Genomic DNA, 19,626 nt, shown 5'->3' with positions numbered 1-19,626 from the left:
ACCCATGACCCCAGCACCCAGTATGCTAAACCACTGACCACACCAATCCTGGGGTCCTGCCAAAAGAATGGCTGAGATTTTTTAATCGCCGTGCTCCCTGGGTGAAAGAAGGATGTGGACAAATCACAAAGAGAATCATGCAAAAACAAATGACAAAGACAGTAGAAGAGAGTGAATTGTACCTTTACAAACGGTCCTCACCTGAAAAAGTAGAAGGCCATTAGCAAGCCAGCTCCTAGTAAGGCCCCCACGACAATTCCTGTCACTGCCGATTCTTCTAGGCCACCTGCTTGAAAAAGAAGCATAGATAATCAGGGTTCATTTTGAGATACAGTTAGAAATGCCTCGAGTTTCATTCATTGCAAGATGTTCCTCGATTTCTCACTGGAGGCAACTTTTCCTTTTTCAGAAATATTTTCTAAGGAACCCTACACTTGTTTTTTGTTTTATGTGTTTGTTTGTTTGTTTTTGCCCAGTGCAAAGCTTAAGAACCATTTGAGAAACTGCTAGATAAACAAAAACACTATTAAGAGAGTGGACACAATGAGAACAGAAGAAAATTCAAGAATCAGAGGAAAACTGGAACTGAAGATTTCAGATATACACACTCTCTTTTGAGTCTAAAGTCAAAGAATTGGGAGGCCAAGGTGGGTGGATCACCTGAGGTCAGGAGTTGGAGACCAGCCTGGTCAACATGGTGAAACCCCATCTCTACTAAAAATACAAAAATCAGCTGGGTGTGGTGGCAGGCACCTGTAATCCCAGCTACTCGGGAGGCTGAGGCAGGAGAATCACTTGAACCCGGAAGGTGGAGGTTGCAATGAGCCGAGATCACGCCACTGCACACGAGCCTGGGTGAGAGAGCAAGACTCTATCTCAAAATAAATAAATAAATAAAGTCAAAGAAGACAACCAGATGGACCAGGGCACTGACCCAGGCCTTCTTATTTTCACAGATGGATGATGACACTTCAAAGTGCTAGAAGATTTGATGAAAAATTCATTAGGTCAGTGTTCTGTTTTTAGATGTTCTCTCACCAAAGCCAGAGTTTCATGTCAAAATGTCCTACATAGCTTTGAAAAATGTGGATAACAATTTGAAACAATCAGGTTCAGTAGTGTCCCAGTTACATAAAAGTGATAAATAGCTAACTTGTATCTAGAGTTTAGTACGCGGCCCTTCAATGCGTCATCTTGTGTAATCCTCAAAACAGCCCTCAAAACGCTTAGTTGGGCACATTTCTTTCTCTTTACACATTGGAAAACTGAGGCTTAAGAAGCTGAAGGAAGATTCCTAAGGTCACAAAACCAGCAAGTAACAACAGTGGGATTTCAAATACAGGCCCAATCTCCCCAGTGTGTTCTTAAAACATTTCCTTCTTAATTCCTTCCCGTAATTATTGCATAGACATAAATACCTAACAGTTTAAAAGGTACTTTCAAAAGCACACATATATTAGCCTAAAATGATCAACTGGCCTCCTGAAAGACCTATATTCACTTTGTTCTCCCTCACTACCTTATTCTCTAAAACAATTATTTCTAACAACTTTCCTATTTGAAAGCTAATTATGAGAACATCCAATTGCTTCTCTACTTATATACAAAGCTGCTCATAAGTAATACATCTTACACTTATTTGACAATGTGTAGATGTTCAGATGTTTAAGGGATGTTATCTCTTTGGTTCTGAGGAGCTGGAAAGTAACCACAAACTTGAAAAATCAGAACGAGACTTGCTATGACAGATGACTAAGTGAGTGATATTTACTAATTGATATTTTGATTTTCTCTAAAAGTGGAAACATGACCTAGCCAAGAGATTATAGTAAGAGATGTAAAAATAGGAAGAAACATTCTACCATTGTGGAAGAGAAGGCTGGAAGGGAAGGAAGACCTGAAAGCATCTGATAAAGGCAAGATGCCAGTTTGTGAACTGTTCCCATGTGTTTTACCACATCAGAGAAAGAAATGTAAACTTCCAAAATGTAAGCCCATAGAAACACTTGGGTTTTAAACTTACATTACACTGAGGTTAGAGGTGATGACATACATAGCAAATTAAGTCTCTAGACTTACATGATTTGCAGGGAGAGCTGTTTGTATGCTCTACAATTCGGTTTTCATCTATTCTCAGTTTTAAAGGGCCCCAAGGATATTTGACATTCGGCCGCATTTCAAAACGACCTTCTTTTCCAAAATAATCACCAATAACCTATATAGAGGCAAAAAACAAACAGACAAACCGAAAGGTCAAAGGAGGCACAAAGCTCACAGCCTTCCACAGCTATTCCCCAAAATGTACAGCCTGATCTAAACCGGCTGCCTCTGGGCATTTCATCAAATCACTGTCTCCAGGGCAAGGGCAGCAAGTGCTTCAGAAAAGCATGGTACATTGGGCACGTTCCTTGGTTGTCCACACTGATGGTCATGGTGTGTTCTGGGGACTCTGTAAGTCAAGATTTGAAGTCGCTAATGGTGCTCTCAAGAGGGCATTAAGAGCGGTCGTGCCAGAGCAGGATGTGGCAAGTGGTGAGAGTAGTGCCCCCTGGGCCCTGCACTCACTGAAGGCCCAGCTCTGTCAGCGCTGCCCCTAGGATTCTTCAGTCACTACCACCTCGTGGAAAGGAATAATCTTGGAATTCCCGGCTTTTGCTTTGTTCATCGGATAGGGCACTGTCCCACTCATCTGTCCCAGAGCAGCCCACCCCATCAGCCAATTGTTAAGGCCCAAGTTACTTTCAGGGACATGTGAAGGACAGCCAGGGTCCACTGTATACCCGATTTAAGCATATGACAGGTGCCCAGCCTCACAGCCCTCAATTGTTTAACATATAATTAAAGAGCATCTTTCAGGAACCTCCTGTTTCACCACCTCCGGTTGCCAGACTATTCCTTCAAGAGTTGCACTCTCCTCTCTGATGAACCCACCCTATGTGCACCCCCATTTCCAGGCTGAATTCTCTTTCTCTTAGTTGGCTCCTCTGGCCCCTGGAAAATCGTTATTCTGTTATGGTTTAATTCCATGGTCATCCCTCAGTTTCTGGTTAAAATGATTGTTTGATCAGCTCCCCAAGCCCCAGTCTAGAAGTGCCTTCCCACCCAGGTTCTTGGGAGTCATTTCTCTTTTGTCTGAAAACAAGCACATGGCTCCTGAGTGGCTGGTGACATCTCCTCCCCTTCTCCTGATGGAGGTACAGCAGGTTCTCACAGGCCATGTCAGGTCTAGAGGAAGTCTAGATTGCCACCAAAATATAACAATCACTGGCGTGTACTGAGCACTTGCCAAGGGCTTTATACACCTCCACCCCTGCAACCTCACAATGGACTCTGATGAACTGTCGCTACCCACCTTTCCCAGGGGGGAACCAGAAATACAGATGAGACCCAGACCACTCAGTGGGCAAAACAATCATTCATTAAACATAGCGAGGGTGACTCCTGCTGCTTCAGAACTTCCCACAAGAGCCAGGCATCTATTAGGTTGGTGCAAAAGTAATTGAGGTTTTGGTCATTAAAAATAAATAATTAAAAATAATGGCAAAAGCCGCATTACCTTTGCACCAACCTGATACACACAAAAAGGAAAACAGCAAGTCCCATATGCCAGGTCCCATGAAGGGCACCAGAGCGATGATCCTGGGAGCCGGCGATCAAGGAAACAGAGGAAGTGGCATTCTTTGCTGAAGCACTGCATATTTGTATAATTGTATATGTACATTTATAATTTAAAATGTAGATATTACTTTTCTAGGTTTCATTTGATCTGTTCCCCTTAACAATAATCATGTGACATCAGCCAGGAAGACATGATGATTTCCATGTTACAGCTGAGCAAACTGAGGCAGAGAGTTCACACTCCCAAGCACAGAAGACTTATCTTTGGGTCCAGGGCCCTCTTTTCTCTTCACGATGTTATCCTGAAACTACATCATCTTTGGAAATGTTAACACACATTGAGTTTGTAACCACCCACCCTCCCAATCCCTCTCAGAAAAGCTCAAATCTTAAGGGAAGAAATATAGTTTCACTTTACTGATTTCACCCAATGACCCTCATCCATAAGACTAAGGTGTGATTCTTGGCCACTTGAAGGGTGGGATTTCCTCATTCAGAATAAGCATGGAACCATTTTCTGAAGTCTTCCTTGATACCCTCAATCAAAAGTTGAGGTTTTTCAACTCATTTTTATTTGGAAGCTGCATTGGAGACAGCTCTTTGGCCACCAGAACAAATGCATTCCTCAGAGTCCCCAAGAGCAGAAGGAGCAACTGGTGCAGAGGTCTCGCGTGCTCACCTCCTGGGTGCCCGCCTCCACATCAGTCATGGCAATCACAGAGAAATCCCCGTATCGGTCTCCGTTGGCATCTATGGACACCTGCCCGGCGATACCTACAGGACCAGAAGCGAAGAACTCAACGTTGGTTACTTAAAATACCTCTGTCTGCCAACAAAAACAAGAAAATGAATTGGCAGGATTTTTTAAACAAACTCATGCCACAGGGAATCTCATCAGACTCTGAGCATTTTTGTTGGCATTTTGGAAAGACATTGTAATTTCATCTGCGTCTGCATTCCTAAATTCTTAACATTTCTCCATCTAAAAATGAAAAGAAAAAGAAATGAATGATCTTCTTCGGGGGATATGTTTGAAAAAAGATTAAGGTTAATCCTGAAAGCAGCATGCTTATCCCAGAGTTTTGTATTAATTTTTTTTTAATTGCAGAGTGAGAAGTGGAGGTGGGGTACATTTATAGATTTGTCATGGGTTTGCATTATCATTGGATGAACATTATAATAGAAAAATCATTCCAGCCCAGGACTCAGTTAATGTGCTTTTCTCCAGGCTGCTTTAATACACAGGAGAGCAGCGGGCCTGCTTTGTGGGTCACTGGAGCCAATAGCTAAGAAGAGCTATTCTTCTTTATCCTGGTTGAGTTCTTCACTAATTGTTTATCCAAACATTCTCTGGACGCTTAGTACTGAATTAGTGCTGCAGCTGAGGCAAAGATGAACACATTCTCTGCTCTAGAGAGGGGCAGCCTGGACCGGGGATTTAGCTTGTTCACACCAGAATCTAACCACTTGCATTGAAATCCCAGTTTTTACATTTACATAGCTCCATGACCTTGGACAAGGAACTTAGCCCTCTAAGCCTCAGTCTCCACAACTGTAAAATGGGCATAATAGTACCTCCCTACCAAGAGGCTGTGGAGAAGATTAAATGAGAAAACAAATAAAGCACTTTCAACACATTTATGGGAAGTTCATTGTTTTCATCTACTGTCATTATTACTGTCACTATTATTACTACTATTTATTTTATAATTACTCCTGGTAGAGAAGACCTGGCTGTGCCCACATCACTCAGAGAAGGAGCCAGCACATCAAGTTGGAGAATCAGGGAGGACTCAGTGAAAGAGCAGGAATTTTATAGGGATGTTGGGGGAAGTGTAAGATTGGGCAAGCAGTAATCAAGAAGTGGGAGAGAGGCTGAAAGGCTGGCCTAGGTGTATCTGCCAAGGCACAGAGGCCCAAAGAGACCAGAGGAATTGTGAGATTTCTGGGAAGACGGTCCATGTGGACAAAAGGAGTCAGTGACATGTAAGGCTGGAACAGGGTGGCCAGAGAATGGAGGGCCTTGGGTATCCACTTGCTTTGGCCTATAATGGTGGCTCAGAGCAACTAATCAATAAAAGCAAATATGTCATCTGCTGATATTAAGTATGTCTATGTCATAATTCTCATTCACTAAATAAGAGAATGCATATAACAGCCCCATTTTAATTAACTAAAGCTATTCCCTTTTCAACTGGGGGAGTTCAGTGTAATTCTTAATTGGCATTTCTATTGATTTGGTTCTCTGATTTGGTTCTCTCCGAAAGTACTGACTCCTCTAGTAAAATGAATGTCTGGGAAAAAGGATCCCAAGGGAAAGTTCCATCCTCTAGTGTGGCTTGGAGAGGGCAGGTATTTGGGTTTACTGTCCTTTGGGTTGTGGTTTGAAGGCCCACTGATTTTTCCAGACTTTGGTCTACTTTACCGGAAACAGAATGGAAGCTACCATTCACTTTGATTTTTTTGTCTTCTTAATATAGACTGGTTACAAAGGGTCCACCTACCATAAACTTGTGTATCCTTGACAGCCTATAAAACTCTTAAGTGATAAATAGGCTTAAAACATATATGTATATTGGCTATCCAAAACCATTTATCATTCTATTGAGAGATGTTTGTGATGTTGTGTCCTGCTAAGTATTTTGCAGAGTATTTTATAAGATGAGGTGGCCCTAGTAATTTAAGACCTCATTCTACCTTTAAGCTATTGCAATTCTGCCAAGAATTGGGTTAAGAATCCTCAGGGTGGCCAATTAGCAAAGTGAGACTTCACCTGAGAGTATCGTACATAAGGTGAGATTGTCAGGCTTACAGTAGAATTTTCCTGTACATAAGTAATGAGACTTTCCACCCCATTTCTATTTGGCTGTAGTGGAGCTCAAAGTTTAAGCCACAGTCCTATTTACCTTGTCACTCTGACCTCTCACACAGAGGAAATCCAGCTTCTTCCCAGGCCATTTATTGAAATGAGAGTTGATCACAGGTTTCGTGGCAATAAAAGCCAAATTTGTCAAATCACAGCCAGAGTACTTTTCCCTTGACAACTTAATGGTCACTTAATGGTGACCATTAAAGTTAAAATTGTTTTCAATTTTAGGAAGGTTTGAGTTTTTCTTCATACAGATACCTTAGAGTTCTTTTTAGGCCTACCCTCAAATGGACCATTGTTTAGCAAATAAAATGGGCTCTCCAAGCAATTCGAGCCAAAAACTTAGCTTGGCCTCAATTATCTTTACATTTGAACAAATGAGATTCTAATTGTAGACTGAACTACACAGTTGGCTGTTTCAGGACTCATTTCATATTGCCTGTGTAGACCTGGCCCTAGAATAGAGACATCAAGATGGCCTATGGGAAAATTGAGCCCATACCCTTGCTCTAACCAAAATACATTCCAGCCATCATGAGCACCTACCCTCCCCTTCACACCCTCCCTCAGTGGCGCCCTCCAGCATCCCCCAACTCTGGCTCCTGTCCCTCTGTCAGAAGACCAAGAACAAATGACCACACCACGTAGTGAGTAATAGCTAAGAATGGGATGTGGCCGACCAAGGTTGTGTCCACAGATGCCAGGTTCTCAGTGTATTGTGCAAAACTTCTGGGAAATTTGGCTCTGTCCTAATATGCCCCCTGAATTATCCTATTGGATTCCAGCTCCTCAAGTGAAGCAGTCAGAGGTAAAACAAGATAATCCTGGAGGTCTACTCACCCATGAACTACGATCTGTCTAATGCTAAGGGAGATGTCACTCTGGTTTTGAGTAAGACATGGCATCCACTAGAGAGAAATGAAGTCTACCAATTGCCACCATAGATACTGCCCAGACAACTCTAGCTGGAGCTCAAACTCTCCCTACTCTCCTGTCCTGCCCTTTCTAAGAACTGAGGACAAACTAAGGGACAGGAGTCCCAACTGAAAAAATATGTGCCCCAAATCTAAACTTGGCAGTATTTGCTCCTGCCATTGAAAAATGTCACTAGTTGGATTACAAATAGATATAGGCATACCCCAGTGCATTAAAGGGCTCAAAGGAGGAAGAGCAAGCATGATGTAAAACTGAAAGAGCTCTTGTCAGTCATTAACTAGACCAACCTCCTTATCATACAGGTGAAGAAAGAGAAGCTCAGAGGACAAGGTTACTAGTTAGTGGCTAGGATGCACTGAACCCTGGTTCAGCAATTTGTACTTTATATTACCAGTTGTCAGGTGATACCCATAAGCATATATAGTTTATTTTCCACATAGCAGCCATAAGGACCCCTTTTAAACACACAAGGCAGATCATGTCACTCGAAGGCCTCAGATGACTTTCTGTCTCACCCAGGTGGAGCCCAAAGACCTCAGCAAGGCTTGCAGGTCCACATGATCTGGTCCCATTACCTCTCGGGCTTTGGCACCTATCACACTACCTGTCACACGTGGTGTCAGCCACATTAGCCATCTTGCTCTCTCTGGGGACACTCCACAGTCTCCCAGATGAACTCAGGATCTCCATGTTTGCCATTCCCTCTGGAGTGATCTCTCTTAAACATCTACAGAGCTTCCCTCACTTCCCTCAGGTCTCTACTCAACTTCACTCTCACAGAGACCTTCCCTGACCACTCTAAACTAGCAGCCCTACTCCTCCTTGCCTGGCATTTTCTAACTCCCTATCCTACCTTATTTTATAGCTCTGAAAGATATACTGTATTCATTGTTTGTTGCCTCATCCCCCCACTGGCATGTAAGCTCAAATTGCATGAAATGTCTTTAGTTCACTGTTGAATCCTCAGTACCTTGAACAGCACCTGGCACATAGTAGGTGCTCAATGAACATTTGTTGAATGAATAAATGAATATAGAGTTGATATCTGCAAGGCTCCTGCAGTGAGATCACTTCCATATTGAGTTTCATGTTCATTTTCTTTGAGTGTTGGTGAGGTGAGAGGAAACTAGCACTTTTATATACACTGTTAGCAAGAATATAGATTAGCAGAACTTCCTGGAAGCTTTTTGGCAACTTCTAATGCACTTTAAAAAGCACCAACATACTTGTGGACCTAGAAATCCCACAAGTAGGAATGTTCCCTGTTGGAAGGACTCACAAAAATTCTTCAAGATGTGCAAGAGACTTGTGACAGCATATTGCATAATAGCAAAAATTGCAAACAACTTTACAAGTGTCCATCAATAGGAGATTGGTTAAAGAAATTCCTGTACAGCCATACAGTAGAAAAATATGTAACTTCATTTAAAACTGCATTGGATCTATGAGTTCTCATATGGAAAATTCTTTAACTTGACATACAAGTAAAAAACCCCTTTCATACAAATTTTAAGATAAGATATACAAATGCATACATGCTGGCAGAAGGCTTAAAATATTTGTAGACAGAATCATAGGAAATCATTAATAGTGATACACAGTGGGGAGAGGGGACTAGGTTGGGAAGGAAAGCTTTCACCTTTCAATTTGCACATTTTTGTACTGTTTAAATTTCCTAGCCAAGCATAGTCTTATCTTGTACAATTTTTCAGTGCCAACAGAAGTTGCTTGAGATGAGATTACGGGTCATTTTTTGTTGTTTTCCTGTACTTCCCTGTTATTAAGAAAGCTTGGGAGGCCAAGGCGGATGGATCACCTGAGTTCAGGAGTTCGAGACCAGCTTGACCATCATGGTGAAACCCCATCTCTACTAAAAACACAAAAATTAGCCAGGCGTGGTGGCACACACTTGTAATCCCAGCTACTCAGGAGGCTGAGGTACGAGAATCGCTTGAACCCGGGAGGTGGAGGTTGCAGTGAGCTCAGATTGCTCCACTGCATTCCAGCCTGTGGGACAAGAGTGAGACTCCATCTCAAAAAAGAAGAAAGCAAAAACTAACATTCACTATTTTAAAAGTAAAATAAAAGCACTTTGGGAGGCCAAGGTGGGTGGATCACCTGAGGTCAGGAGTTCGAGATCAACCTGGCCAACGTGGTAAAACCCCGTCTCTACTAAAAAATACAAAAATTAGCCAGGTGTGGTGGTGGGCGCCTGTAATCCCTGCTACAACGGACGCTGAAGCAGGAGAATCATTTAAACCTAGTAGGCGGAAGTTGCAGTGAGCCGAGATCGTGCCACTGAACTCCAGCCTGGGCAAAAAGAGCAAAAACTCTGTCTCAAACAAACAAACAAACAAACAAAAATTTAAAAAAAAGCAGAGGGCTCAATTGAACCTGCTAATCATCTCAAACCACCAGGTTTAACTGTGACAGCTAATGTTTTCTGCGTTTCACAAAAACCAACATAGTCTGAACACATGAATGTATATCTGGGATTAATACTGGTTTTGAAACTCATCACAGAACTCTTCACAAACTGATTGTCCTGTCGTGCATTAGGCTTGTGTTCAATGCAATATCAAGAAGCATAGAGCTATTACCTAAATAATCAGGACACAAGGCCTTTCCTCTTTCAGTGGGGCTTGTTCAAAGCACTTTCACATGTATTATCTCATTTAATTGGTACAACAAGCCTATGAGATGGGCTGCTCTAGAGCTGAGAAAAGCAAGAAGCTGGAAAGGCCCCACAGCTGCAACTGAGAAAAACAGAACCAGAAAAGCAGCAGCTCATTTGGCCCCATGTCGTTGCCTTATAGATGGAATCCCCACCTTCAAATGTTCTGTTCCAAGTCTGCTGTATAATTTTCCCTCCATCCTTTTTGCTGTAACCAGCTCTGAGTACTTCATGTAGAGCCAAGACGTAGAGGAGGATGGCATCGTGGAATCCTTCAACAAACATGTTAACCTGAAAAGAAAACCCCAGATGGGTGAGCCAAAACACCACATGACTCATGCCAGGAATAAGATGAGCAATCCAAAGGGTTAACAAGTTAGACTTGAGGTCTGTTAGCCATGGCAGAGGTGGGCAGAAGGGGCACTAACAAGAATCATGCCATGACTTTCCTGGCATGGCTAAGAGGGGAAAACCCTTCCCCAGTTGGGAAATTTGGAAAGCCTCATACAGAAGTTAAGAAAACTGTACCTGTTGACCAGGTCAAGTATTTCAAGTGTGCCCACCTTTGCCAATGGTCCCTTTTGGACAAGTCCCCTCCTCCTTCCCCACATCTGCTTCTATCTCAAGCTTATGTGAATTCAGCTTCCCCATTGAGGTCTTCTCCACCTTCAACAGCCCCACGATCTCTTCATGCTCTGAACGTGGAGCATAACTAAAGAACAGTAGAGATCCTTTCACTTCTATTTAGCAACTGTTGATATCTACTAGAGTGCTGGTGCTATGGGTACAAAGAAGAGTAGATGTTGCAACTTCTGCCTGTCTGCCTAGCATTTGTGTCCTCTCTCCCATTAGTAATAATGTCTTAGTCTCTCTTTCCAATTTGTGTTTTGAGTACATCTAACCACTCCCTATCCCTACTCCCCTACTCCCTGCCAAGCTCCAAGGACAGGAATGGAAAACAGGCTTGGACTGTTGGTATTTCCCAGTTGAGCCCTGACTCAAGTAAGCTAGCCCTTGCCCTCAGGAAACTTAAAGTTTCATAAACATAAACACTAGTCATGTGGACTTGGGGAAGTCACTTCATCTCTTTGAGCTTTGTTCTTTTCATCTGTATATTGACCATGAGACTAGTGCCTGCTTCAAGAGGTAGTTGCAAGAATTCTATTAAAAAAGATGTTTGGTATTATCATGCCTGGCACATATCAAACTCTCAACAATTAGAAGCCAATGCTATCATGATATTATACGGGCTTTAAAGTGTTGGAGTCTGTGCTGTGTTCGAAGTCTGTTCAGAATACAGTACAAATACCAAAAAGGGAGTGGTCAATCTGATGGGTTGGAGGGGCTTAACAGCAGTGAAAAAATGTCGAACTGAGTTTTGAAGATGAAGGGATGTTTCTCAGGTGAGGGCAAAAACACAGAGTCAGGGCACATTCTCACAGCCTGGTGTATTTTGGGAAGTGCAAATGTTTTGCTAGGCTGGGAACAGGAGAAACAGGGTCACACCAAGATGGAGAGGTAAGGAGGCTGGAGAGGTAAGGAGAGTCAGATCATCAAGAATCTGGAGACCACACTGAGGAACTTGGACTGTCTTCAGCATGTATCTAATCACTTTAGTTCACCCCTTACCTACATTAAAAACAATCTTTGGTAAATTCTAATACCACATTTAAACCCATTGTAACATTCATTGTATATGAAATGAGCAAATTGAATCTTGAAACACCAAGAGGTTTACAAACAAACTCTGTACAAAAAGTACAAAAAATCCAAGCCTTCTCATTTCAGAAAAAAGTGTCAGTGATGAAATGCCAATGATGCAGGATGAACTGGGCATTCTGTAGATGACCACCTGGCATGGCTTAGTGGGGAAAACCCGCTACCCGCCCCATCTCTGGAAGGAAACCTCGTGGGAAGAGAGCTGCAACTGACCTTCTGCATCACCTGGTTCAGATACACAAACATTCACAAGATACAGCTCGGTGACTGTATCTACTTAACCTTATCCCACCCCTAGCTAGGATGAGGACTCCTGTTTGCATCCCAGAAGCAGATATTTTATGTTTGCCAAAAGCTAATGCTGAGAAGCAGTTTAGAATAATGGTTAAAAATCCTTGCCCCCCTTTCCAGTTCTGCCACTTCCTAGTTGTGTTCTGGTTTCCTCATCTGGAAAATGAGAAAAATTAATAGTACCTATTTCATGGGGATGTCATTAGGTTTAAACAAATTAATAAATGTAGAAGACTTCAAATAGTGTCCGGCAGAATCAGCATTCACTGTTAGCTTGCGTTGTTGTAACTGTCTAGAGATGGAGAATTACTAACCTAGAGATCCTGCTTAGTTTCAAATTATTAACACCAGTATTCAAAATAAAAGTGATTTTCTTACAGGTATCATGTACGTTATTGGCCCATTTTACACTCAGTAGGAGAGAAGCCTACTGTTCATGTTGTTTGTGCCCTAGACAGTTCTCTTTATTCCACAACACCAAGCTCTTAATTCCACCCTAGTATGACAAGTGCAGTTCAAGTGGTCATCTGCTGACCCTCTGCAAGAGGTGGAGGGTGGGAAATAGTGCTGATTTGCAGGAGAGTTTGGAGTTAGCTGGCTGGACCCACAGTCCAGTCCTGGCCCTGACAGGTTACTTAATCTCTCTAATCTTCAGTTTCCTCACCTGTTAAGTGGGGGTTTAGTACCATCTCACTTCAGAGAGCTCTTCTGAGGATTAAATGAACTAGTGCATGTAAAACACCCAAACAGTTCCTGGGACCATGGAAGCAACTGAAAGATTCTGGCTCTTACTCTTAGCTGTCAAGCTTAAGTGTCAGAGTGATTATTTTCTCAGGCAAAGAAAAATAATGTAGAAATAACATCTACCAGTCAAAGACAATTTCTGCTCATTTGGCTATGCCAATTTGATTTTCCGAAGGAATATGAAATTTCCACCTAGGCCATGAAGTCATTATGGCTTGAGAAAGTCTTCATGCTGATGAATTTTAATAAGTGAACTTTAGCAGTGTAATTTCATTCTCAGGTCACATTTTTTTTAAGTTTGAGGTCTATCTTCTCTTTGATAATTTTACAGAAGCCAGCCAGCTACAGAGGGAAGTCAGAGAATCACAGTCATGGCCTATGGGAGATGCCAGGTGCCCTCGGAAAGCTCTGATCAAATCCCCTTCTTACTTTGAGGACCCAAAGAGCATTCATTGCTCTCCTCAGTCTTCCTGCATTCTGTTCTTGTTGTACAAGGGTTGTGCCCTGCAAGCTCCTTGTTCCTGTGATTCCCAAGACAGGCCTTGTTTAAATTGTGAATGAAGCACCAGCCACTGGGCATCACCCATCCCCCTCTCGTCCTCCTCCTTCCATCCCATCCTCAAAATCCTAACCCAGGACCACCACGTTGATGTTGATCACCCAAAGCACTGACTGTGTGCCCCAGCACCATATCCTGTATAGCCCTTCCCCTTCCTTCCTTCTTGACATGCCCTCTGAGCTGCCCCCACTACAATCCAGGATAGGAAGAAAGATTAGGCGGTGGAGAACAATGAACTTGAGTTACTTTCGTCCTCGCAGGTTTAATGGTAGAAGGAAATAGACGGGCCCTGAATACACACCCAGGTCTGAAAATACATTCTAGCTTGATTTGCGAATGGATCGCAAAATTTACCTTTTTTCTTCTCAGGGTGGCTGAGTGTCTCCCTCTCCTGCCAAAATTAGCAGGAGAGCTGCTGATCCTGCTGAGGTTTGCTGGCACCCCGCCCACTGCGGGGGAGGTTTCATAACACCTACCCCACAGGACCTCAAGCCAGAAGCAAAGCCCCAGAGACCAGCTTTTCTTGAGAAGAACATTCTCACATCTACACATGATTTTTAGTGGGAAGAAAGCCCATTAGCACATTGTAGACACTGAAAATTCGACGTGCAAATTAAGAAAAAAATAAGGGAAAAAAAAAGAGGAAGTGTTCTTAAGCCAACTTCATAATTGGGGTTTTTTTTTTCTCCCTTATTTTTTTCTTAATTTGCACGTCGAATTTTCAGTGTCTACAATGTGCTAATGGGCTTTCTTCCCACTAAAAGTCACATGTAGATGTGGGAATGTTCTTCTCAAGAAAAGAGGATGTGGAGAAATAGGAACATTTTTACACTGTTGATGGGACTGTAAACTAGTTCAACCATTGTGTAAGTCAGTGTGGCGATTCCTCAGGGATCTATAACTAGAAATACCATTTGACCCAGCCATCCCATTACTGGGTATATACCCAAAGGACTATAAATCATGCTGCTATAAAGACACATGCACACATATGTTTACTGTGGCACTATTCACAATAACAAAGACTTGGAACCAACCCAAATGTCCAACAATGATAGACTGGATTAAGAAAATGTGGCACATATACACCACGGAATACTATGCAGCCATAAAAAATGATGAGTTCATGTCCTTTGTAGGGACATGGATGAAACTGGAAATCATCATTCTCAGTAAACTATCACAAGGACAAAAAACCAAACACCGCATGTTCTCACTCCTAGGTGGGAATTGAACAATGAGAACACATGGACACAGGAAGGGGAACATCACACTCTGGGGACTGTTGTGGGGTGGGGTAGGGGGGAGGGATAGCATTAGGAGATATACCTAATGCTAAATGACGTGTTAATGGGTGCAGCACACCAGCATGGCACATGTATACATATGTAACAAACCTGCACATTGTGCACATGTATCCTAAAACTTAAAGTATAATAATAATAAAATAAAAAATAATAAATAAATAAAATAAATTTAAAAAAAAAAAGAACACTTCCTATTGGCCCTCCAGGCTGAAAGGAACAAGGTCAGCTTGTATGTCCCCTGCCTCTGGACAGAACAACCCTTGAACCTCAAAGTCCAAGTCCTGATCAACACAGGTCGTGCTGTTGTTATGCTGTTGTTACCTATCACAGGTAAACAACTTGGATTTCCCCACAGAGCAATCTGTTCTAGTAATTAGCATCCTTTATTGCCAGGAAGCTTTCCTTACTATCATCAACCATAAGTCTTAATTAAGTTCCTACATGCAGCCATTTCCTCTGCTAGATGCTGAGAAAACTGAGAGAAGAGAACAATGCAGTTTCCAATCTCCACCAAACAGCACCACTGCTACCTACAAACAGGTAGATGGGCTCTGTGCATGCAAGTTACGAAGTTGTGACATGGGCCTCGCTGAAAGCCAAGCTCTAGAGTAATCATTGTTGGTGTTTATCAAATAAAGTGGCCTTCCAGCGAGATGAAAATCATTCACCATCTTCCACTCATTCTTGCCAAAACAAGGTAGCATGACAAGAGGGCGTTAACTCTTGTCCCTTTCATTTCTATTTTCTTTCTATTCTTTTTTCTTTTTTTTTTTTTTTTTTTTGAAACAGTCTCACTTTGTCACCTAGGCTGGAGTGCAGTGGTGCAATCTCAGCTCACTACAGCCTTGACCTACCCAGTTCAAGTGTTCCTCCTGCCTCAACCCCACAAGTAGCTGAGACTACGGTGTGCACCACCATGCCCGGTTAATTTTTGTATTTTTTTTAGAGATATGGTTTCACCATGTTGCCCAGGCTGATCTCAAACTGGAGCTCAAGTGACCCGCCCACCTTGGCTTCCCAAAGTGCTGGGATTACAGGCGTGAGCCACCGCACCAGGCCTGTCATCTCCATTCTCTTGCTTCTGTCCTCTGCAGCTGGCCAGAATGGAAGAACACTGTTTTGCCCCGGCCTTCCTCTCTGATAGCACCTGCCAACCACATTTATTTATTAGTGTTTTTTTAGATCCTCTATCATGGGGAGAGCTGAATAGAAATCATGTTGTTGCTGCTGTTTATTTTCTATCTGATCATAAAGAGTTGCTGCTCACAGCCTGGCTCCCAACCATGGCAGCGAGCCACGTCGCTCTCACTTCTCTCTGGAGACACAAATTCATAGTTAGATGAATTCCTCAATGCCTGTGTTCCAAACAAGTCAACATAGAACGCTGCAGGCCTCAGCTGTTCTGTAAAGTGAGAGTGGTCTAGCTCTTGGGGTTGCTGGATATCTGACAAAGTCTGTCAAGCTCTCAGATAGAGGCTGCTGGAGGAAAGTGACTGAGTTCAATGTTTAGCTAGGCTGTCCTGGAGCTTTGCCTTTGGTGTTCACGGGAACACAAGCATAGCACACAGTAGTTCTACCTTCCCTACCACAGACCAGTGGTTCCCAGTGCAAAGGAGGGAAACTGAGGGTGCCAAGCAGAATTTCTCAAGACTCCCTTGCAAAAGACATGCCATCTAACCACCCATTTTGGTGGAAGGGGAGATGAGAGAAAGGGAAATTTGGATGGAAAGTAGGTAAGGGAGGAGATGGGCCCATCATAGGCTTGTCCCTCATCATAGTGAACAATGGCTGAACCACCTTCTCTGACCTGAACTGAAACTGGTCCAGCCCACCTGGACCACTGGAGGTGGTAGATAGCAGAAGGAAGTAGTCTGAGAGTGCTGTGTGCATAGCACGAAGTTTAAAGGACATTCTGCATTTGATGAACACTTTACAAATATAATACAGTACCTAGACTTTAAAAATAGAATATCTATTTTTGTTCAATTTCCTTTTAAATCATTAAAATAAGTGTACAATTTAGGGTCATGGCAGCAACTGCCATAAACCAAGTAGCCTCACAACCTCCTCAGCACCAAATAAAGGGAGGTCTCTTTCTTACTGACAGAGACCCCAATTCCTGTTCTATAGTGGGCCTGTCTTCATGGAATTCTCACTTGGTCACTTGATGATGTATTTTAGCCTTGAGGAAAGTTAAGCTGAAAATCTGCACCTTTATCCCAGTAGAAGCCTGGGAAAATGCAAAGGGCAGGTGGCTGACAGGAAGCACCACAGGGAGAGAGCTGGGATCTTCATCTACAACTCTGTGCATAGTGGAAGCATCGCTGAACCCTCTGGCATACTTCTTGCTCCCCCAACTGAAGTTAGAACTTACTTAGGGTGGGGTCTGACCTAAGTTTCCCAAATAACTGTCCCCATCATGGGCTCAGCTCTGCACTGGTAGCAATGCCCTGGGCTGGCAAATTAACTTGGACCTTCCTGATGTGTAGCCACCTGCAGACTGTTTTCTCTCTCATGACCTAGAACAGACTGGATCATTAAACAAAAGCAGTCTTACGAAGATCATTAGGTAGAGTTAGGGCCCTCATTCACCTCCTTTAGTCACAGGGACAACAGAGGGTCACACAGCTGGCACACGGAATCCAGAGGCATGAGCACACCTCAGCAAGGAAAGCTGGTCCTGTTCGTGGGAAGCAACGAGGAGATTTCCGTGGGAATCGATTTTTGGAATGGGTGGGTATGGAGCACAAGTAAGTTAGAATGACTTTTGAAAATTCTCCCAAGGCTCATGCAGGGAATATGGTCATATGATATATTTGCCCTTTGGATGTGTCACACATGCGTCATATACAGATGCTTCTCGTCCCATCACCCTCTTGAAGGCTTAGTTGAGAAATGCACATACATAATGACACAATCGTTCCTGGCCTTCAGATGAGCAAGTGAGTGATGTCTGTCCTAGGCCCTGATGATTCACCAGTGCCAACCAGACATGCCTCTGAAAGGCTGGTGACCCAACCCCCACAAGACTGCTCGGGACACATGCAGGCTTCTCTTTCCAGAGGTCTGTGTCCTGTCAAGGCACGAAGTTGAGGTGGGCAAAGGCGTAAACCAAAACCCAACAGGAGAAGGGTGGTAAGAGGAGCAGGATCAGGAGCAGGCATCCCACTCACCCTACAACTGTGCCGGGCAGCAATACAAACAGGAAGAGGGGTGATCAGGTCAAACAGAGGTAGAGGCAGGGAAAGAGGAGGGGTACAATTTCTGGCCTCATTACTTCTGATAGTCCAAAATCAGAAGGAGCATGTAATTCTAATTTCTCTGACTTCATGATACCCTCTTAAACTGGTCCTGAGAACTTCGGACAGCTTCCCTTGAACTTTTTGAGTCACCTAGAGATGTGTTTATAAAGAAGAGATGAACAAAAATACAGGTTTTTATATGGGTGGCTTTTTTTTCATTTCTGTTTTATACCCTAAAATGAAACTTCCCTGTTTTTATTTAAGCAATTTCAAGGTGTGGTGAAGACTGAGATCCAGAACCCCAACTCCAACAGTTTAATTTTGTCCAATTCTTAATTCAGAGTTTCCCAAGCTGTATTCCACAGAACAGTAGCATTCCTTGAAATGTTAATGAATGGTTCTAGAAATAGAGCATTTTGGTTAAGCAGGTTTACAAAATGTTAAATTAAACAAAGTCAAGCAGTTCTCTTCACTGCTGGGCAATAATTATAATAGCCAACTTTTATTGAACACCTACTATATGCTAGGAGTTATGTAAACAGCTTGAGTTCTGTTGCACCTTACAAAACATTCATAGATGGGTACTGTTATTATCCTACGACAGAGAGTCTGAGTAACATCCTAACAGGAAAAAGAGATCTTGGTCAGTGGATGAGGTCAAAACTCAAGAAAACGTTGAGTGGGCAAGTTTTTAAGAGTCTAAAGCTGGCTTGCCCAGTTATAACATTTATCCTATTGACACATTTGTTCAGCCAGCAAATATGATAAAACAGTTTTGTGCTCCAGTTTGTGTTTTTAATCGGCCAATACTTGGGTGGCTGTACAAGTGAGCATGTACGCTGGGAGAGACAAATGACGCAAGACTGAGACTGACAATGTCCTTCAGTTGCTGTGTCTGAGTTGACCTCCAACCCATCATCAGGGTGAGGGAGGGACAAAACCTGCATCTGGAGAGGGAATGAGAGGGCAGAAGATGGAAGAGAAAGGACAAAACAGGACGTGAGACAACAAGCTAATTGTCCCTCATCTCAACCTAGTATTTAAACCAACAGCTAACAACAGCTTGACTCAGGTCAAGTGAATCAGGATTTCTGCTAAGTTGTGAACTTACCAAAGATACCTCTAAATAAGCCAGATATGAAGGATGAGTGTCCTACCTCACATAGCAGCTAAACACATCAGCAACTCCACCAGGTAATGAAAGATCTACTGATTAAATGTTTTCCAACTAGCACTCACTATGAAATAAGATGACTTTGGTTTTGAAGGGTCTTTATTCTGGAGTGATAATTATAGTAATAACCTTGATAAATAACAATAATAATAATAATAAATGTAGTAAAACTTAATTTACCCAGTCTCATTAGGAAAAAGAGATGTTAACAAATAAGCGAATTTTCCAGATTCCTTAATGTCATTTCTCTAAGTATCAAGACTTTTTATATAATCTAAAGACCTTTGATTGGAAATGCTCCTAAAATGAACCACAGACATTGCTGCCTTGGTAGCAGAAACATGCTGACTGTGATATGTAAGGCTATGATCATGAACAGTCCAGTTGCCTCCGTCACTGTTGAGGTGGGGATTGTGCTGTCTACACAATGCTGACACCAGAATTGTGTTTTTCAGGTATTATTTTTTCATCTGCGCTGGTGGAGCATGAGCTG

General features: G+C 42.7%; 1 protein-coding gene across 2 annotated transcripts in view; it reads right to left on the bottom strand.

Moving 5' to 3' along the window:
* The window catches only part of NPR3 (natriuretic peptide receptor 3), an 85,992-nt gene that overhangs the window by 6,650 nt on the left and 59,716 nt on the right, over window positions 1-19,626 (bottom strand). The window contains exons 4-7 of one of the 2 annotated variants that reach the window (XM_054489361.2): window positions 10,253-10,388; window positions 4,298-4,392; window positions 2,080-2,215; window positions 202-286 (exon numbers count right to left, since the gene is read on the bottom strand). In XM_054489361.2, the coding sequence (XP_054345336.1) occupies window positions 202-286; window positions 2,080-2,215; window positions 4,298-4,392; window positions 10,253-10,388 (452 nt within the window). Of the gene's footprint in view, window positions 1-201; window positions 290-2,079; window positions 2,216-4,297; window positions 4,393-10,252; window positions 10,389-19,626 lie in introns of both variants that reach the window. The other variant, XM_054489360.2, reaches the window with a different exon arrangement.

This window comes from Pongo pygmaeus, chromosome 4 (assembly GCF_028885625.2).
Source record: "Pongo pygmaeus isolate AG05252 chromosome 4, NHGRI_mPonPyg2-v2.0_pri, whole genome shotgun sequence".
NCBI lineage: Eukaryota > Metazoa > Chordata > Mammalia > Primates > Hominidae > Pongo > Pongo pygmaeus.
This window is presented reverse-complemented; position numbering and strand designations above follow the sequence as displayed.